The sequence below is a fragment of the Gopherus flavomarginatus genome, chromosome 3 (assembly GCF_025201925.1).
Source record: "Gopherus flavomarginatus isolate rGopFla2 chromosome 3, rGopFla2.mat.asm, whole genome shotgun sequence".
In the NCBI taxonomy this organism is placed as follows: Eukaryota; Metazoa; Chordata; order Testudines; family Testudinidae; genus Gopherus; species Gopherus flavomarginatus.
This window is the reverse complement of record NC_066619.1, coordinates 100,971,545-100,993,670: the sequence shown is the minus strand read 5'-3', so window position 1 is coordinate 100,993,670 and position 22,126 is coordinate 100,971,545. Positions and strand designations below refer to the sequence as shown.

General features: G+C 44.8%; 1 protein-coding gene across 1 annotated transcript in view; it reads right to left on the bottom strand.

The window, feature by feature from the left end:
* VPS13A (vacuolar protein sorting 13 homolog A) overlaps positions 1–11,199 on the bottom strand; it is a 322,609-nt gene extending 311,410 nt beyond the window's left edge. Inside the window, exon 1 of the mRNA XM_050945432.1 lies at positions 10,900–11,199. Coding sequence (XP_050801389.1) covers positions 10,900–10,999 — 100 coding nt within the window. The 5' untranslated portion in view covers positions 11,000–11,199. The remainder of the gene's footprint in view (positions 1–10,899) is intronic.
* Between the last annotated feature and the right edge of the window lie 10,927 nt (positions 11,200–22,126).

Here is a 22,126-nt window from a genome sequence, read left to right as displayed (position 1 = left end):
TGTATTGTACGAGGTGGTTGTTTATTTATACTAGTCAACTGAGGGTGCCACATCTCGCAGTGTCATTCAATAAAATCTTGTGAAACGTCTGCAGTAATAGGACTCTCCAGGTCAACTGCTAAATTTTGTTTATACTATATTTCTTCCAGAACTTTCAGAGGCTCGAAACATCTCATTTATAAATTAAATTATAATTTGGTTTGTAAATTACCTGGTAAATATTTTTAAAACGTGCATCTTCAAAGTTCTGAATGGTTTTCCATGCACAAATTCCAGAGATTAGTGAGTACCATGCCACTGAAGCCCTAGTCGTTGCTTAAAAAGTCTACTCACACATTTTAAATTGACTATGTAACATCTTATTATACGATCATCAGCAACAAGTTATAAATAAAAAAAAAAACGCTGATTTCACCCTGGTCCTGGGAAGACTCCCATTGTCTTCCATGGACTTTGGATTAGGCCTTGTCTCATTTGCTCCTATTATTTCTCTTCTTCCTTTTCAAGCATCTTGTCTTCAAACTTTCCGTTTATTTTCATTCTTATTTTCCCCTCACTTTTTTTAAGTCACTTTCCCACTCCAGTCAATATGGTCATTTGTTTGTTTCGCCACCTACCATCATCTTCACTTACACCTTGTCAAGGTATTTTTCCCCCAGTTTGAACTTTAGCGTCCAAAAGTGGGGACCTGCATGTACCCTTCTAAGCTTAATTCCCATCTTAGATCTGAGAGCACTGCCACCAGCCAAAATATAGCGTTTGGCACTCCTTGGATCGTAAAACAGAGAGGAATTAACCTTTCCCCCCCTCCTTTTCCCCCCCACCAGTCCCTGGTGAGTTTGGATCCAATCCCCTTGGGTCTTAAACAAGGAAACAAATCAATCAGGTTCTTAAAAAGAAAGCTTTTAATTAACGAAAGAAAAAGTAAAAATTATCTTTGTAAAAATAGGATGGAAAATGTTTACAGAGTATTCAGCTCATATAGACTAGAGGGACTCCCCCTCCCCCCCACCCTCAGCCCAAGATTCAAGTTACAGCAAACAGAGGTAAATATCCTTCCAGTAAAATACACATTCACAAGTTAAGAAAACAAACATAAGACTAATCTGCCTTTTCTAGCTAGTACTTACTATTTTGAACATGAGAGACTGTTTCAGAAAGATTGGAGAAACGTGGGGTGCACGTCTGGTCCCTCTTAGCCCCAAGAATGAACAACGAACAAAACAAACAGCACAAAGACTTCTCTCCACCAAGATTTGAAATATCTTGTCCCCCCATTGGTCCTCTGGTCAGGTGTCAGCCAGGTTTACTGAGCTTCTTAACCCTTTACAGGTAAAAGAGACATTAACCCTTAACTATCTGTTTATGACACACCTTTATCTTCATTTATTTTTTTCTGAGCTCTTTTTCTCCTTACTTCTATGTAGCTTTAAGTATACTAATACTTTACAGTTTGCAAAAGAAAGCTAACTTATGAACACCACAGTGCACTGCATGGGTTAGGACATAATTTATTAAACTTTGGTTGTCAGCTATAAGTGTTAGAAAAGTTAGCTACAAACTGTTAACACAGGCAGGCATATTGAAAACACAAGAGTTTACTCCTGGATTACTGGTTTGGCTTCCTGAGTGACATAACAGTCCATACATCACTACTTGGTGGAAGAGTTATTTTTCCCACCTCCTTAGTTTTACCTGTGATGATGCTGATAATAAAGCTGTACCATACCACATATATTCCATCTACCATATCACAGATATTCTGAGCAGAAAGTTAAAATAAAAAGATACTGCAATCAATTCCTTAGCTACTGTAATAGTCAGGAGCAGACACTATCTAATTTACATATTTAATGTAAATAAAACACTACCAACTCACTTAAAAAGGAGGGGGGAATTGGAGAGGGAATCTGTGGTTGGCAGCCAAGCAAAAAATGGTTTAAAATTTCTCTTTTCAGCTTCTTTTCCCTTTTGTATGAAATGGAGTTTTAACATTTACTACCCTTCAAGCTGACTGCTATTTCATTACCACACTATTCACTCATAACCAGTAGACTCTGGTCTGAGCATGGTCAGCAGGTCCATTCCTCATGAAGTTTTTTATATCAACTTAATTTTATCTTTTAGCATGCCTCATAACTTTGTTTTGTTTTTAAATTTAAGAAATTGCTACACAAAAACCTAAATGAAATGACTGTTAAAAATGTGTTAAAATCTAGGTGCTTAAAAACGAGCCTGTTTAGGCTCCTAAATAAGTGAATGGATTTTTCTAAGTGCTCCATGCCTGCATCTCTCACTGACTAACAGCAGTTGAATATAATCAGCACCTATGAAAAATCAGGTTACCTACTAAGAAAAAAACAGGCATTCAACCGGCCTTTCTTGAGCACTCAGGTCCTGATTCAGCAAGCTACACAAACACATGCCTAATTTAAAGCACTGTGAGTACCCAATCCCACTGAATCCAGAGGACTGCTTTAAGTTAGAAACATGCTTAAGTACCATGTTGAAGCCTTAAACACTAACATTTCTGAGTACTTTGGTGCTACTGAGGAGGGCAAGAAGTGAGAATAAGTGGGATTACAATACCCTCCCTTTCACCACTCCTGAACTCCATGGGGGAGAAGCTCTCTCTTTACCAATATAATCACACTGCACAAGCTACGCACAGTTCAGGATTTACTTGAAAACAGCTACTTATATCTTTCCAGTTCTCCCACTAACCCTCTTATCAGCTGCGGGCACTCCAGCTGGACCGCAGCTCTTCCATAGTATTTGTGGCAGGATTGTATGGAGAAGGACCCAATCATTTGGTAATCAAACAATTTGATATCCAAACAACTGAAAGATTTCTAGATTAAAACACTTGGAAATTTACTGATAGCCTGTGCAAGGCAAAGCATTAACATTGACTCCCTGAGTGACATACCACTTAAGAAGCATTCTACATTCTTCCCATAGTTTCCAAATGGTCTCAACAAGTGAGACCTATGAAAACTACATTATAATTATGTGCACAATTAGGAAAATCTGTTATCTAGCTACTTAAACAAAAGACATTTCATATATACATAACTCCTACATCACAATATTCACATTTGTTACATTAAATTATATTTTTGAAGCACAAGAAAGAAGTCATATAATTGTTCACAAATGGCACAGTAGTTTTATTTAAAATTAAACTTGATAATGAAGCTAGGTTATTTGTTTCATAGTGCAAGTCTTCAATACTAGCTACTCGAGCTCATACTGTAACCATGATTATACATCTAACCCTAAATGTTAGTCTCCATAATTCTTTTATTTTCTCCTGTCCAGAAAGTTCTCAGATGTTAATATGGAAATAGTATTTTAAGTGTTTATAAAATTAAACAGAATTACACAATATACTTATATGTTTTTCTACGTGTCCTTTGTTTTATAACTCAATCCGTTTGTTTTTTTTCCTAAATAGAATCTTGGTAAATCTATAAGCGATTCAGAACAGATTGACTAATCTTTAGATCAACATGCATTCAGTTAGCATCAAGGGTGTGCACAGAAATTTAAATCTGACCCCTTCTGGGGAGACACAGAAGCTCCTTTTCCCCATCCCTGATCCCAGGAAGAGCTTGCTGCCCCACCTTCTCCACCCGGCCCTTGGGGAGAGAGGACTCCCCCTGGCCCCCAGGACTGCAGCAGGGAGAGAGGCTTCCCAGAGAGTCCTCTCGGAGGGACTCCCTGGGAAGCCTCTCTCCCCACCACAGCCCCAGGGAGCATGGGGAGTAGATGCAGGGGGAGCAGCTGCAGGGGGAAGCGAAGACTCCCTGGGAAGCCTCTCTCCCCACCGCAGCCCCAGGCAGGGAGGGGGAATACTACATCCTCCGCTGATTATTGAGGGGCATGTCCCTGCTTGTGCTCCCTTGCGCATGCCCCTGGTTATCATCTGTAAGGGAAGATAAACATATCTGCAGAACTGTCCCAGATTGAGTTGTCAGTAGAGGTGGTTGAGGAACAAACTGATAAATTAAACAATAAGAAGTCACCAGGACTAGATGCTATTCACCCAAGATTTTGGAAGGAACTCAAATATGAAATTGCAGAACTACTAACTGCAGTATGTAACTGGTCACTTAAATCAGCCTCTGCACCAGATGACTGGAGGATACCTAACATAATACAAGATTTTTTAAAAGGTTCTAGGGGCAATCCTGGCAATTATAGGCCAGTAAGACTAACTTGTACCAGGCAAACGGATTGAAACTGCCAGTTTGTAAGCTCCAAGAGAATAAGATGGTTATAAATACATCCCAATATTATGTCTGTCAAGAACAAATCATGCAAAACTAATTTCCTTCTTTGACAGGGTTACTAGTCCAGTGGATGGGGGAAACCTGCAGATATCTTGATTTTAGAAAGGCTTTTGACAGTCCCACATGACATTCTCTTAAGCAAACTAGGGAAATGTTGGCTAAATAAAATTACTATAAGGCGGGAGCACAACTAGTTGAAAGATTGTACTCAAAGAGTAGTTATCAGTAGTTTGCTGTCATACCCAGGAGGACATATCTGATGGGGTCCCAAAGGGTCTGCCCTGAGTCCGGTCTGATTCAATATTTTCTTTAATGACTTGGATAAATAAGTGGAGAGTATCTTATAGAACCTGCAGATGACACCAAGCTGTATGGGGCTGCTAGCACTTGGAGGGCAGGTTAGAATTCAAAATGACCTTGTTAAAAGAAAAGAATTATCCAACACATAGATGAACACATGGCTTTTATAAAAAGAAATCATGCCTCATCCATCTATTTAAAAGAATCCTTTGAGAAAGTCATATAAACATGTGGAAAGGGTGATCCAGTTGATATAGTGTACCTGGACCTTCAGAAAGCTTTGGACAAGGTCCCACATCAAAGGCTCTTAAGCCAACTTTACAGTCACAGGACAAGAGGGAAGGTCCACTCATGGATCAGTAACTGGTTAAAACTGTTAAGAAACAGGAAACAAAGAGTAGAAATAAATGGTCAATTTTCACAATGGAGAGGGGTAAACAGCTGGGTCCCCCATGGATCTGTATTGGAATCCATGCTGTTTAACATATTCATAAATGATCTGGAAAAGGGGGCAAAGAGTAAGGTGGCAAAGTTTGCAGGTGATACAAAATTACTCAAGACAGTTAAGTCCAAAGCTAACTACAGTTACAAAGGGATATCACAAAACTGGGTGACTGGGTGTCACCATCTCTTAGTATGGTCTCTTGAGGGGTCACAGCTTCTCCTGACTGACCCTTCATAGTCTGCTCTCAGGTCAATTCCTGGACCCTCATGTCCAATTAAGTCTGCTAGCCTTTTACTTTTTGTGCTTGCAGTCTCCTTCAATTTTCTGGCTGTTTTCTTGTAGGCAGCCTGGTGCAGAGCTGTCATCCAACTGCTATCCCAGGTTCTTATGCCTCCCTTTCCTTCTCTGTACTCTCCTCTTTACAGCAGGCCTTGTTTCCTCTGTTGGTTGCAGCTGTGGGTGCCTCCTTCCATGATTGGAAGCTGCATGGGATTGTGATAAAGCTGCTTGCTTATAAACAGGAGAGACTCTCCTTCTTCCCCTCCCTCCAGCCCTATCTTTGCTTAGTATGGGGTTTGTAGACCCCATTACTCAGGCCAACAAAATGGGAGATGAAATTCAGTGTTGGTAACTGCAAAGTGATGCATATTGGAAAAGCAGCAGAGAGTCCTGTGGCACTTTATAGACTAACAGACGTATTGGAGCATGAGTTTTCATGAGTGAATACTCACTTCATCGGTATTGCATGCATCCGATGAAGTGGGTATTCACCCACAAAAGCTCATGCTCCAATATGTCTGTTAGTCTATAAGGTGCCACAGGACTCTTCGCTGCTTTTACAGATCCAGACTAACATGGCTACCCCTCTGATACATAATGGAAAACATAATCCCAGCTATAGATACAAAATGATGGGGTCCAAATTAGCTGCCACCACTCAAGAAAGTTTTGGAATCATCGTGGCTAGTTCTCTGAAAACATCTGCTCAATGTGGAGCAGCAGTCAAAAAAGCGATTAGAATGTCAGGAACCATTAAGAAAACGATAGATAATAGGACAAAAAATAGCATATTGCCACTATAAATCCATGGTACGCCCAGACCTCAGACTATTTTCCAAAGCCTTTGAGATCTTTTGGAATGAAAGGCTAACATATAACGCAAAATATGAAAGATGTATTTGGGGTTACATAGGCCAAAACTGCACCACATCATGGACCAGTGCAAATCAACTTCCTCTGATGCTGTTTCAACAGTGACACAGATTACCCAGTACAGTTCTGGGAGCAATGCTATCAGAAAAATGAATCCACTGGGTAAAACTCATTTTCCATGCACCAAATTGAATAAGAGCCAGAGGGATTTGGTTATAAAATTAAAGAGAAACAAACTTAAATAACCCACTATGAGAAAGTACAGCATTGTCAAGTATTGCATCTAAATATCAAGGAGGAAAGATAAATTTATTACAAAAGTATGAAAGTAAGCAAAGATTTTTTACAGAATATTCCGAAAAAAAAAATTCTACAATTTAAATTGTTAGATTGTAGAATTGTGTCCCTCCCAAGGGAAGTGGGGAAAAGACCAGTCAGTAAGTGAGGTTCTACCTGCCATTATGTTACAGTCAAATCTCAAAACTGCCTTCCATTGGGAAATATAGCAATTTCCATTTAGTGAAGAAAAATCTAGTTAGATCAGCTTCAGCCCAGTACTATTTGGATTAAACAGCCAGGGGAAATCTTAAAAAGACATCCTACAAAGGGGAAAAAAATTAGTTTCTACCCTCTGACACACGCAGGGGCAGCTGAAAGTTTTTTTATATTAGAAATTCAGGTCTTGTCTTCCTGTAGGACAACTGGAGAACTAATGAAACAACAAAGTGAGCAATTAACATTCTGGAAACTTGACATCTTTAATAAAGATTCAATAACTCAGTCCGTACAATTAAAGTACACATACTCACAATAAACATGCTAGCAATGGTCCTTTCAAAGTCCATTCTCTCTCTTCAGCAGAGAACTAGGCTGTTGCAACTTTAGGACCGAGCAGAGAGAGAAGTTTTCACAGAGAACTGAGTCCCTTTTCCTAAACCAGTAAAATAATCCCAGGAGTGGAAATGGATACACAAGCCATCAAGATAAACTGAAGAGCAAGGCAGGACTGTCCTGGTCTTGAGGGGACCAAGGAAAGCTCCTATAATCTGGCCCAAGCATGTGAAGGCCTGGGTAAGAAGGGGCTCTGAGTAAGGAAGGGCTTCAAGAAAGCAGCCTTGGCACTAGAGACATTAAAATCCCTAGCTGAGAAGGCCTGTCTCAGAATGTGTGCATGCTCCAGAGACACAATGGGGCCACTGGGGATTCACGCTGATACAGAACCACAAGGCATGTTATTAACTGACTTTTTTGCATGCGTGTGTGTGTGCATGCGCATGTTGCTTCCAGAATATTAGGGAAACAAGGTGGGTGAGGTAATATCCTTATTGGACCAACTTCTGTTTGTGAATGTGACAAGTTGTCACGCTTGCTCTATTTAAACTCAAAACCTTGTCTCTTTCACCCAAACAGAAGATGGTCCAATAAAGTACATTACCTCCCCCACCTTATCTGTGTGCACACGTACACATATGACTTGTTTGCTACTTTACTGAACTCCCTTTCCCCACCTACACTGGGAGTAAAGGTTCTGTTTATTATGTGATTCCTGCATGCATGTCATTGAGTGAGCCCAGATGCCTACAGTGCTCCAACAGCTGGAGCAACTACAGTACACACCTTCAGGGCTTGTGGTGTGGTCATCACCGCTGCTCACACTACCAGTTTCTGTACAGACTTAAACCTATCTTGGACAAGAGGGAGTTGGTTAAAATGTTTTCAGACAGACATCCAGTATATCCTCCCCAAAAATAGTAGGGAAGACCATATAGCAACTCCTCACTTTAAGTCATCCCAGTCATCGTTATTATGTTGCTGATCAATTAGGGAACGTGCTCATTTAAAGTTGTGCAATGCTCCACTCTTACATTGTTTGGCTGCCTGCTTTCTCCAGAGCTGGCAGCCTCCCTATGCGCCTCCCTCCCACCCCACACACACACACGGCGCCTCCCGCCCACCAGCAGACCCCTTGGGACCAGCACCTTCCCCCTCCTGCCCGTGACAATCAGCTGGCTTGTGGCGTTTCAGGGGCAGGAGGTGGGGGGAGGAGCAAAGATTTGGGGTGCAGGTTCCCCCTGCCTCCCAAAAGCTGCAAGCCAGCTGATTGCCCTGGGCAGGAGGCCGGGGGAGGGGGAGAGCCTGGGCTCTGAGTCCTCACTCCTCCTCTCTCTCTCCTGCCCCCAACCCCAATGCCGCAAGCCATCTGATTGTCCCGGGGGGGGGGGGGAGCGAGGACTCAGTATGCAGGCTCCCCCTCCCTGCTCTGCTTCCTGCCAGCGGCAATCAGCTGGCTTGCAGTGTTTAGAAGGGAGGGGGGAGGAGCAAGGATGCAGCATGGGAAGTAAAGGGGGAGGAGATGGAGGAGAGAAGAGGCAGGTCAAGGATGCGGGTTTGGGGGAAGGGGTGAAGTGGGCGGGCTGAGGGTTAAGCCCCCCTCCCATCCCTGGTGCTTGCAGAGTAGGGGAAGCTGCCGCTGCTGCGCAATGTGCTTCTCCAAGCCTACAGCACCTTCAGCCTCCTTGCCTGCCTCATCTCCAGTGCCAGTGGGCTGTGCCTGTGTAGAGTAAGGCAGAGGCACCTCCCAACTATAGTACTGTACTTTATGTACAGTATGTTTGTAAACACACAGCACATGCACAATATTCCCCTCCCCCCCACAGCGTAGTATTAAATTGCTTGTTTAAAATTGTTTGTCTGGCAAAAAAAGTTTCCCTGGAATCTAGGCCCCCCCTTTACATTAATTCTTATTGGGAAATTGGATTTGCTTAACATCATTTCACTTAAAGTTGCATTTTTCAGGAACATAACTACAACATTAAGTGAGGAGTTACTGTACCTGCCATTCCTGATAAATTTTAGTTAAAAAGAAATAAAAGCCAAACAAGTTAATAAAACCTTCCACATTGTGTTTATATGTTGAAGCAGCAAAATAATAAAACCTTTTATACATCCTTCATAAATCATCTGTTTACAGTAAAACTGTTTTCTCTTTCCACTTTACATAACTAAATTTGAAACAATATTAAATTTAATACTGTTACCTGCTTTTCTCTACCCTTAGATAATGAAAATTCAATCAAGTCTGATTCACTTTTATTCACAGGCAATTTCACTTTCAGGTTCTGAATACTTCACTGTTTAGGTTTTAAACTCTGCAAGGGGGTGTCTAAAATGCAACTTTCTTTTAGAGTTTTTAAAGCAGAGGTGGGCAAACTACAGCCCATGGGACTGTCCTGCCTGGCCCTTGAGCTCCGGGCCATGGAGGCTAGCCCCCGACCCCTCCCTCGCAGCCACGTTGTCATGAGGGCAGCGCTCTGGGCGGTGGGCTTGCGCACTCCTGCCAAGCAGCACGCAGCATTTCTGCTTCCACCCGGGCGTCAGACATGCTGCTCTGAGCAGCATGGTAAGGGAACCAGTGAGGTTGGATATGGGGAGGGGAGTCCCGGGGGGCAGTCAGAGGACAGGGAGCAGTTGGATGGAGCAGAGCTTCTGGGGGGTGGTCAGGGGATGGGGGGGTGGATAAGTGTGGGAATCCCGGGGGGGGACCTGTTGGGGGGCGAGGGTGTGGACAGGGGTCAGAGGATGGGAAACAGGGGGGCTGGATAGGCATTGGGTCCTGGGAGGCCTGTCAAGGGGTGGGGGTGTGGATAGAGGTCAGAGCAGTCAGAGGACTGGGAGCAGGGGGGTTGGATAGGGAGTGGGATCCTGGGGGCAGCTGGGGTGGGGGGGTCCCAGGAGGGGGTGGTTAGGGGACAAGGAGTGGGGGTGGGGTGGATGGATCAGGGTTCTGAGGGGGGCAGTTAGGGGGTGGGAAAGGTCAGAGGCCAGGTTGTTTAGGGAGGCACAGCCTTCTCTACCCAGCCCTCCATACAATTTTGCAACCCCAGTGTAGCCCTCGGGCCAAAAACTTTTAAAAGGTACGTTCGTCTTGGATGCCAAGAGCTCCTTTCAAAAGTTTTCAGCCAAAGTGAGACACCAGTACAAAGATTACACGATCTTTCTAAAGACAGTTAAGCAGTTTCAGATATTGCTTTTGTTCCTAAAGACCCCCATCCCAATTTCTCTAGTTCTGCAGTCACAATTTCCTCTGTTTTTGCAACAGCATGACACAGCAACAGGGGACATGAACTTAGGGTGACCAGATGTTCTGATTTTATAGTGACAGTCCTGCTTTTTGGGTCTCTCTCTTATATAGGCTCCTATTACCCTCCACCCATCAGTCCGGATTTTTCGCACTTGCTGCCTGGCCCCCCTACACGAACTGTAAAGAGGGACAAGGCTCTATGTAAGTGCTGTCAAATCCATAAACAAGAACGTTTGTTCTCGGCTCTTTTCCCATTAGTCGCGCTGGGCTCAACAACAGCGTTGTCCTCCCCAGACGGAAGCACTCCTCCTACTACTCCCTTCGCCCTCCGAAAGAGCCATGGGGAGACGAGCTCAGGGGGCAGCGGGCCGTGCTCAGCGCGGGGAGCAGGCAACACCTCGGGGCAACGGCGCGTGGGTTGCGCAGCAGCCCCGGCGCCGCCGACCCCCAGACCCTTCCAAGAGATCAGCGCTGCCGAGAGCCGCGAGAGAAACGGGCCCTGCACGCAGCGGGGCAGGCGCCCGGCCCCGAGGGCGAGAAAGGGCCTGCCCCGGCGGGTCGGGGTATGAAGGGGGGTGGGCACTGCCCTGCAGCCCCGCGGGGAGCGGCTTCCGGGTTCTCGTTACCTCCCCAGATGCCCAGGCTGAGCTGGGAGCTGTCCAGGTTCACCACGTAGTCGCCCAGGAACCGGTTCAGAACGTCCACGACCAGCGACTCGAAGACCATCCTGCCCCGGCCCGGAAGCCGCCGCTGCCTCGGGCCGCGCGCTCGCTCCCCTCCGCCTGCCTGGGCCTCTCAGACTAGAGGCTGCGGGGTCCCCACCCTGAGCAGCGCGTAGAAGCCCCAGCGCTGCGACGGGCTCACCCGCTCCCTGGCAGCCTCTCCCAACGGGCCACACCCTCCGCGCATGCGCACAAGGAGCGGTCGTTCTCTCCTACAGCCACCTGACAGAAAGCAGAGCGCGTGACGCGATGGCGCGCGCTACTATCCCTAAACGGCAGCGGGGTGGCTCCTGGTGGGGCGCGTGCGCTGTTGTCACCCTACACGCGACCGTTGCCCCCACTGGAGGAGCTGCTCCGCCTGTGTCTTCGCCCTGTTATGCCCTCATACAGCCTCTGTCCCTTCGCCACGCTGTACAAAGTGGGGGACAGTGTGAAGTGGGGACAAGGACAAAGGTCCAGGGAGCCCTTGGCCCAGCTCACCCTGGAGGCAGAACCAGCTTTCCGCATTCTAGTCCAGTGCTCTGTCCACTAGCCCTGCTACACACCATATCCCTAAATGGCCAACCACCCTGTCTCCACCTACACCCAGTGCACACCATCTCCACCTTCCCAAATACTCACCTCCTACCCTATGCCGACATACTGTCCACTACTCACCCTCTCTCCCTGTCTGCCAAGTCCACCCACTGCACACCATGTCCACATGCCCTATGCCATCGTATACCCCCAATCCCACGCACTATACATCACATCTACAAATACCCTAGCATCCATAATCCCCCTTTCATGTCCCCAACTGACCCAGCACACCTTCCTATCCCCCAATTCCACCCGATTATACCACAAATCCACTATATCACCAAATAATCCACCACAGCCCCCCCATCCCTAAATTCTACCCACTATCATACATCCCCACTCCCCACAACACAAACACATCAAAATTCCTAAACACACACACACACACACACACACACAGAGTATGCACTGCACAGAAAAACCCATCGTGCCAAGTCTCAGAACCTGAGTCAATTATTTTTCTCCTCGGTGTACTTAATCCACCTCCCCAAGAGGCAGTACTAGATCAACAGAATTCTGTCAACCTAACACTGCCTGCACCGGGGATTAGGTCAGTATAGCTACATTTCTCAGGGGTGTGGATTTTTCATACCCGGAGAGACAGCTATATTCCTATAATCTAAATTCCTAGTGTAGACCAGGCCTAGGAGTGATGATTTGCTAAACCAGCAGAATACACTTCTCTGCTAGTAGCAGGAAGAACAACATTATTTTGTTGTCTGTTCCTGGAAAGAGTTTATTTTTATATACTAATCCCCAACAAGAACTGAAAGGGATTAGGTTTAAATTCAAGTTCATGTTTCTCCTTGCTAAGAAAACAACCAAGTTTTGCACTTGTATTTTTCTTGTACAGTGGGGAAATTCATAAGCCTTTTCCTGCACCAATACAGTTTCACTGTGGAAGCAGTTCTATAGACAGTGTGTGGGTATTTTTACCACTATGTCATCTATCTGACCTTGCTCTGAGTAGGATTAGATGCTTTCTATAGCCGTTTGTATTATAAAAAGTGCCAGTTTTTGACATCGGGTGTCAGCAATAGATTCAGGTAAACTGGTTCTAAACAGTACAGCTGCAAATGTAGGCAACAGAGACATGGTTGAGCCATGCCAAGCACAAACCCACGTGAAACTAGTGTGTATGTCACTCAGCATGGCTCAGCTGTGCCCCTGCTGCCACTATCTATGCTTTGACAGCTACGCTGCTATTTATACTCATGCTGACTTGATGAGAGTTAGTGAGAGTATGTATAATAAGCAGGGGACTTGCTCCTCTAGTTCACTGTGTAGACATAGCCTCAGACACATCCATTCTCCACACCTTATCTTTTTTTTTTTTTTACCATGTGCACTTGCAAATAAGGGAGTGTGCAGGAGATATTACACTTACAACTGTTCAAAGTGGAATAGTATGCCTAATTGCATTCACAGATAAACTTGTACTGGAGAGCAAGAACCTTGTGCATTCTGCTATGCCCAACACAATGACTTTCAAGATCAAAGCTTTAATAGGATGTAAATGTTATCCAGATTTTACATAGTAATCTGTATGTACATTTGTGTATATTACATACTATTGGAAAATCTGTTTCTAAATCATTGTATAAATATATCTGCACTATTTGAAGGAATAATAAATGTTTAACAATTTCTTTTGTTAACTTTATTTTGATAGATTAAATCCTGAAGGCCTTACTAGTTTTATTAAATTCTTACTCATTAATATTCCCATTTCCATATAAATTATATTTAATTTGTAATCCCCATTTTGTAATTTTGCTGTCACAAATTAATTGTAGGTGTTACAATTTAATTAATTCCAAGAGGCAATACTTTTCTGCCCGAGACTGTGTCAACTACAATGGTAGTTTCTTTGTTAAGAACCTTAATTTTAAGTGACCATACCTTTGGAACGCTTTCCATCACTCCATCAAAAAAAAAACACACCTCATTAAAAATGGGAAATGTGCTGTTTTTTTATTATTTTGCTGTTTTTGGATATTCCCAAGGATAAGGGATATAACCATACTTTAGGTTACAGTCTCATCATAGAGGTTCTTAGCTACAATCACACCTAAGGGTTGCATTACCTGCATTATATTCAGTAGCTAGCAAGAATATGCTTCTTTTGTCAAGCTTTTTTTGCAATCTTTCCTGACACCAAAGATTAAAAGAAAATGCTGGAGGGCGGGGAAATGGTTTAGGGCATGAAATTGTAGTCTTTATCAAAGATTGGGGGTTGTTGTCTGTAGCCAGACATTCTTCTGTAGAGGAAGCGGAGTTCTTTCCCAAGGATATCTTGGCTGCTAATTTGGAGACATCACTTGAAAAGCTATCTTGATAAATAATGAAGATCCTAAAAGTGACCTTGTCAATAATGGAGAACTGAATAGAGATTGTTTCGCAGTCAGAAATACTTTATTTTAAGGATATATTTCAAGCATTAGGGTTTGTCTACACTTGAAATAGTGCAGTCACTATTTCAGAGCCAAATAGTGTGTCACTGTAGCACTTCAGTCAAGAGACTGCCTATGCCAATGGGCAGGGTTCTCCTATGGGTGTAGGTCAGGGGTCGGCAACCTTTCAGAAGTGGTGTGCTGAGTCTTCATTTATTCACTCTAATTTAAGGTTTCGCATGCCAGTAATACATTTTAATGTTTTTAGAAGGTCTCTTTCTATAAGTCTATAATATATAACTAAACTACTGTTGTATGTAAAGTAAATAAAGTTTTTAAAATGATTAAGAAGCTTCATTTAAAATTAAATAAAAATGCAGAGCTGCCCGATGGTGGCCAGGACCCGGGCAGCATGAGTGCCACTGAAAATCAGATCGCGTGCCACCTTTGGCATGCATGCCATAGGTTGCCTATCCCTGGTGTAGGTAATCCACCTCCCCAACCACTGTCTACACCAGAAATTAGATCAATTTAACTACGTCGCTCAGAGATGTGCATTTTTTTTAATACCCTTGAGCAACTTAGTTATACCAATTTAATTTCCTAGTGTAGACCAGGCCTTAGTTATTCCATGTGGATTTAAAGAGAATGTTTTTGTAAGTAGTTGCTTGAAGCAGGTTTTATGTGCATTTGCTTTAAGGTATCTTCCCTTTATTGTTTTACTGTTTTTAACATCTATGTAGAATAAAGATTCCTTTCTTCTAATACACAGACTTTCCGGGAACGCACAAATAGCATGCACTAAAAAATGACGTGCACCTAACAAATACAGTTCATTATCTGATTTGTCTTCTGTAATTATGTCTTCTACAGACTCAAAGTGCATTCGGAAGTTTGGAAACCCTACCAAATCCTCATTGCTTTTGCTTTTACTGTTGCTCTTGGTTTCAAAATTGAGAAGTGGTTTGGGTTTGGTTTTTTTTTGTTGGGGGGGCATTGGAGGGGTGACATTGGCTATTATTTTCATTAACAGACTACTCATTTGGGGGTGAAATGCTTGTTGGTACTCCTGCCACTTTTAGGACAATTCTTTTCTTTTTACTTCTTTCTTACCTTTAAACAACATTCATTGTGAATAACCTATTTTTAGTTTATTAACGATCCACATAAATTCAAATTGTAAAATTCAAAGTAAGTGTTTGATTAAAAGTATACGCAAAAATATCAGCCAATGAGTTGTTTGCATACTGTTCAATGTTCATGGTAATTTGTATGGTCATGTAAATCATTTAATATTGTTTTTGCCTTCTGAGTGAGTGAAACATTTTAAGAAGAACTGATTAATAGCTGATAATTAATATAAAATTAACATTCTTGCTGGTATGTTAATATCCTTGTTCATGGGTAAATATGGGTATTTATATAAAGAACAGCCATGCTTCAAACATTAGCATAAAACCCATTGATACAAATGTTTGTGAACACCAAATTAAAAGGCACATGAACATGGTTAAACTTAGCAAGCATACATTGAACAAATATTTGAGTGCACAGTGTTGCAATATGCAAGATTTCTTTGAGTCATATCACCTCTATAATACATATATTGTTGATAGAACTATTTTAAACTAAATATTTGACTTGTATTTGTGATATATCTTATATAACTCTCAGCACGGGTGTTATATCTCCTATGTTTGAATATTAAAAATGTTTTCTCAGAATAGGCAATTTATTTTCTCTCTTTTTATCTGTTTGTTACCACATACCTATAAGAACTCAACACAGGTCACATTTGTATAACTGCAGATTAACTCATGCTGATCCATTAATTCTGAATAGTCCAAATCTAGTTCAAGCTAGCCAAAAAAATCCCTAAAAATAAAATCAAGACCCTCTCCTATCATCAGAGTTTTTTAAATGGAATACAGTACTAAAATAAAGATTCTTATCTTATGAGGCGGTCAATACCACCAATAGTCCACAAGGAGCTGGAAGCTCTCTTTCATTGAGAACAGCCTTGAAGGACAGGCTCCACCAGACTCTGGCTATTAGAGATGATCGGAACATTTTCAATTAAATGTATTTTATCAAAATATGCCATTTCATCAAAGTAAAAACGTTTCACAGAGCTGTATCTGTTTCAATGAAGTTTTCATCTGGAAGGTTTTTCTGGGTCCAGGGCTGCCCGGACACTTTTGAAACACACACACACACACAGAAAACTTGACCTATTTTAGCTGAAACTGGATCATAGTTTGAGAACAGTTGCCTCTTGGATCATAGTTTGAGAACAGTTTCCTGAACACAATGCATTTTGAATAACCAAGAAGTCTTATGTTGGTATTTATAAACCAGCAGGTAAGCTGCTGCTTAGTTTATCAGCTACATCCACTTGTTACTGGATCACTGACCTCTCACATTAGCCATTTGTGTGACTAATTGATCAGACATTTCAACTGAATTTGATGTGGAGATTATGATTGCAAGTGGAGTGATCTGGGAATGAGGAAGCCATAGTACAATTTAGGATGCAGCATTTATTCTTAGAAAGGCTATTATGTATTTCAAGGAGGAAGACGAGACTGGAAAGGGAGAAAAGGAGACATTTAACTTAGACCTTGGGCACCATGATGATGAATATTGTCCTGGCTATTAAAGACAACTGTCTGAAATGGGCTATCTTGATTATCACTACAAAAGTTTTTTTCTCATCTTGATAATAGCTCATCTTAATTAATTAGCCTCTTAGAGTTGGTATGGCAACTTCCACCTTTTCAGGTTCTCTGTATGTGTATATATATCTTCTTACTGTATGTTCCATTCTATGCATCTGATGAAGTGGGCTGTAGCCCACCTAAGCTTATGCTCAAATAAATTTGTTAGTCTCTAAAGTGCCACAAGTACTCCTGTTCTTTTTGCGGATACAGACTAACACGGCTGCTACTCTGAAACCTTTGAAACACTGCGACTTTTTATCCTTTCAAACTATCCCCAGTCCTAACCTCTAACTGTTGTTTTTACAATCAAATTCCTAGGAATATGGACACTAGGTGTCACCACTGATCTTACTGTAAGGGCAGACATATACAGCACATGAAAACAAAAGATACTTTCTGAAGATGGTCAAAATGTGATCGGGAGTATAGGAAACATAGCACTCTCTCTTCACAGCTCTGTTTAAAGTTAGCAACTACCAGTCACTAAGCACTGTTTAGGCTGCAGATGACAACACCTGACTCCCAACCAGCCTACAGTAACCAAATCTCTTCCTCCATCTGAATTCAGAAGTAGTATCAGAGTTATTGTAATTGATCCTAACACCAGTAAAGTCAGTGGAAGTTTTGTCATTGACTTCAGTGGGAGCACCATCACAGGCATAATGTGGGCAGTTGTGAATACCAGAAAATACAGATGTTCCATGTTTGAGCTGACAGGTTCAAACAAGTGAAATAAAACATTAATAAAATGTGATTGTTAGTTAGCTTTTGACTAATATATTTTAAATGTAGCCACAGTAGGGTGACCAGACGTCCCATTTTAAAAGGGACAGTCCTGTATTTAAGCCCTCCTGCAGGTTTCCTGACTTCTTAAAAACAGGCAAATTGTCCCATATTTTCTGGTCCCCCTCCCATCAGTACTGGTGGGTCCTGCTGCTGGCCAGATCCCTGCTTGCCAGCCGCCCGCCCACCAGCAGTGAGCGGGAGGGTATACAGTGGTTGATGATGGAGGTGAGTGTACAAGGCTGGTGGTGGGGCAAAGATGGACCAGCAGGGGGAGTGGCCACCCCTGCATGTTTCCTCACACAGCCCCCACTGTGTGCCAGCTCTCAGCCAGCAGGGCTCCGACCCCCATCCTGTTTCCTGCCAGCACTGAATGCAGGTGAGTGCAGTAGGCGCCAGGCAGCAGTGTTACATGTCATCTCTGCTTCCCACCCTTCAGCCCTTTATATGCTCCCCCTCTCACTGTCCTCTCCGTGCTTTGCCTCTTCACCCCTCTAGCCCTGCTACTCCTCCATATCCCTTTTAGTGACCAGGTGACCATGGCAGCTCCAATCAGCAGCACTGACTGGGCCATTAAAAGTCCAGTTCGTGGTGCTGCAGTGCTGAGACAGGCTAGTCCTTACCTGTCCTGGCACTGTACTACGCCCCGAAAGCAGCCAGCAGCAGGTCGGGTCCTAGACGCTGGGGACCACGGAGCTCCTTCACTGCCCCCACCCTGAGCAGTGGCTCTGCACTCCCATTGACTGAGAACCAGACAATGGGAGCTGGCTGGGAGGTGGTGCCTGCAGGCAAGAGCCTCCTGGCCCCCCCACCTAGGACTCAGACCTGCTTGTTGCTTCCAGGCCACGCACAGCATGATGCCAGGACAGGCAAGCAGTCTGCCTTAGCCCCACTGCGCCACTGACTGGGAACCGACCAAGGTAAGCCTGTGCCCCGAGCCCCAGCCCTGAGCTCCCCCCAAAGCCAGAGCACCCTCCTGCACCCCAAACCCTTCATCCCCGGCCCCACCCTAGAGCCTGCAACGCCAGTCCAGAGCCCTGACCCCCTCCTGCACCCCAACCCCATGCCCCAGCCCAGACCCCCTTCCCGCACTCCAAATCCCTCAACTCTACTCCTCAAGTCTGGAGCCCCCTCCTGCACCCCAAACTCCTCATCCCCAGACCCCACACCATCAGATGGAGCCCTCATCCCTCCCATACCCCAACTCCCTGCCCCAGCCCAGAGCCCCCTCCCACACCCTGAACCCTTCATTTCTGGTCCCGCCCCAGAGCCTGCACCCGCAGTTAGAGCCCTCACCCCCTTCCGCATCCCAACCATCTCTCCCAGCCCAGTGAAAGTGAGTGAGGTTCGGGGAGAACGAGCCACTGAGGGAAGAGGAATGTAGTGAGAGGGGGTAGGGCCTCGGGGAAGGGGCAGCACTAAGGTGTTCAGTTTTGTGCAACTAGAAAGTTGCCAATCCTAATATCCCCCTGGCAAGGTGCAGCACTGTATGGAGAACCAGCCCTTGGCCTGGAATGTTGAGTTCACCAACAGCCTCGCCAGCAGGCTCCTTCCTTCTCCCAGGTGCCCCAGGAAAGTCCAAGAACCTCTGGCCTGGGGCGCTGGCCAGGAGGAGCCGAGCCCTGCATGTGCCAAAGCCTCGCACAGCACTAGCATGGGGAAACCTCTCCACCTCTCAGTTAAGCTCTGGAGTTGGGGTCTGGGGAGTGATTTCCAGCCTGTTCACACTCCAAACCTGCAGAGTCCACAGAAGATCCCCAGGCAGGGGCATAGTGCCTCCTCACCCCTCCCCCATGCCGTGGGTCCTGCCCCCAGGGAGCACAGGGCTGTTCTGTCCCCTAAGCACCCTCCTAGGCACCCTGAGCCACCACCTCTCTGGCCAGGTAAAGTGAAGCCCCTGCAGTCAGGTTCCCTGGGCCCTGGTGCACAATGCATCCTTAGAGCTTAACCCCTTCCTGCCCATCAGGGGCGGCTCCAAGCCCCAGCACGCCAAGCATGTGCTTGGGGCGGCAAGCCGTGGCTGGCGCTCTGCCGACACCACGAGGGCGGCAGGCAGGCTGCCTTCGGCCTTCAGAGGGAAGCTGCGGGACCAGCGGACCCTCTGCAGGCAAGCCGCCGAAGGCAGCCTGCCTGCCGTGCTTGGGTTGGCAAAATGCCTAGAGCCGCCCCTGCTGCCCATGCTGTAGCCAGAGGCGTGTGGTTTATGTTGGTGGCCAGCAGTAGCCTGAAGGTGTTCACTGCCTTTTGACACTGTGCCGGCAGGAAGGGACAAGCTGCTTTCAGCCGGGCCAGGTCATCCCTCTTCCTTCCTGTCTCCCCGCCCACAGCTGGAAGCAGCTCCCATCCCTTCCCACCCACACAGTGCAGAAAGGTTGTGCTGTTGGCCACATTCTGGTGTGAACCCTGGCAGGAATCTGCGGAGGGGGGGATATGACCCTGCATGCCCCCCTGTGTTGCCTCGGGAAGACGCGGTGCCAGATACCAGGAGAGGTGGGTCCATCCCAGGGGGCTGAGCTAGGCATAGAGGACGGAAATAGGGTGACCAGATAGAAAGTGTGAGAAATTGGGATGGGGGTAGGGGGTAATAGGCACCTATATAAGAAAAAGCGCCAATATTGGGACTGTCCCTATAAAATCAAGACATCTGGTCACCCTAGGTGGAGAGCAGTGGACAGGGAGGGTCGGATAGGTCAGTCTCTCACTGTCATAAACAGATAGCTAAGGGTTAGTGTTCTTTTACCTGTAAAGGGTTAACACAGGGAACCAAACACCTGACCAGAGGACCAATCAGGAAACAAGACTTTTTCAAATCTGGGTGGAGGGAAGTTTTGGGTGTGAGTTCTTTGTTCTTTGTCTTGGGTCTGACCCTCTCGGCTCTGAGAGTGATCTTTCTGTCTCCTGCCTTTCTAATCTTCTGTTTCCAAGTTGTAAGTACAAGGATAGTAAGACAATAGGTTTATATTGTTTTCTTTTGTATTTACATGTGTATAGTTGCTGGAATGTGTTAAATTGTATTCTTTTTGGATAAGGCTGTTTATTCATTTTTTTCCTTTAAGCAATTGACCCTGTATATTGTCATCTTATTACAGAGACTATTTTTAATGTCTTTTTCTTTCTTTTTTTATATAAAGCTTTCTTTTTAAGACCTGTTGGAGTTTTCCTTTAGTGGGGACTCCAGAGAATTGAGTCTGCAGCTCACCAGGGAATTGGTGGAAGGAAAAAGTCAAGGGGAAAATCTCTTTGTGTTAGATTTACTAAGCCTGACTTTGCATACCCTCTGGGTGAGGGGGAGAGATTAGATCTCTCGGTACTTGTGTTTCCAGGACTGGAAGCAGGGAATCTCCTAGGGTCGTCCAGGGAGGGGAGCCTGGGACGAAGTAACAAGGAAACAAGGGGAGGGGGTTATTTCCCTTTGTTGTGAGACTCAAGGAATCTGAGTCTTGGGGTCCCCCAGGGAAGGTTTTGGGGAGACCACAGTGAGCTAGGCACTGTATAATTCTTAGCTGGTGGCAGCGATACCAGGTCCAAGCTGGTAACTAAGCTTGGAGATTTTCATGCTAACACCCACATTTTGGACGCTAAGGTCCATATCTGGGAAAAAAATGTTATGACATGGTGTGCAGTGGTGTGGATAGATAGAATCCAGAAGCCAGTAGGAATATTATATTTTTCTTTTCTCTGCTAGGGGCTTTTAAGCAGAGAGGGTTTGGTTTTAAAAGGAACCAGAGAGAATTTTTTTTTTGTTCTCTCCTGGCAGTAGCTTGCATATTAAGCAAGGAACCATTAAGGAACTATTAAGGGTCTTTTGTCAGACAATAGCACTCTGATTGAGAGTCAAGTACCCAGCTCAATACACATGCAAATAAAGTGGTTTTTCTGGTTTACTTTACATTTAAAAGATTAGCTAGAGGAAGAAAGGGAAAAAGGCACTGTTGCTAGGCAGACCCCAGGAGGCAACAGAACCTGCAGTTCAGTCAATAAACACCAGAGGGCACCCCAACACAAGAAAACAGAAACCATGACTTCCAAGGAAAAAAGGCAGGCAGAAGAATAAATTAAAGAAGCCGAATACAGGCGACAACTGGGAAAAAGAGGTGGAGCTGAAAGAAAAGGACGAAAACATCAAACTGGCAGCCTACAAAAGAGGCAGCCCACAAAAGAAAACTAGAAGAAGAAGAGATGGCCCACAGAAGGAAACAAGAAGAAGAAGAGGCAGCCTACAAAAGACAGATAGAACTCCAGAGGGAGACCCACCGACAGGCCATAGAATTAGAAAAGGCTAAGCAACAAAACACAGCCAATCCTAACAACCCTGCGCCAATGATTGTTCCACGGCACAGGAAATTTCCCACCTACAAGGCAGGTGATGACACCGAGGCCTTCTTAGAAAATTTTGAAAGAGCCTGTCTTGGGTACAGCATCTCTGAAGATCAGTACATGGTAGAATTGAGGCCACAGCTCAGCGGACCTTTAGCAGAGGTGGCAGCTGAAATGCCTAAGGAGAAAATGAACGACTATGAACTTTTCCAAACCAAGGCCAGATACAGAATGGGGATAACCCCGGATCATGCCTGTCGGCGTTTCAGAACCCAAAAGTGGAAACCAGATGTGTCATTTCCCAAACACGCCTACTACTTTAGGAAAAATTATGAGGCC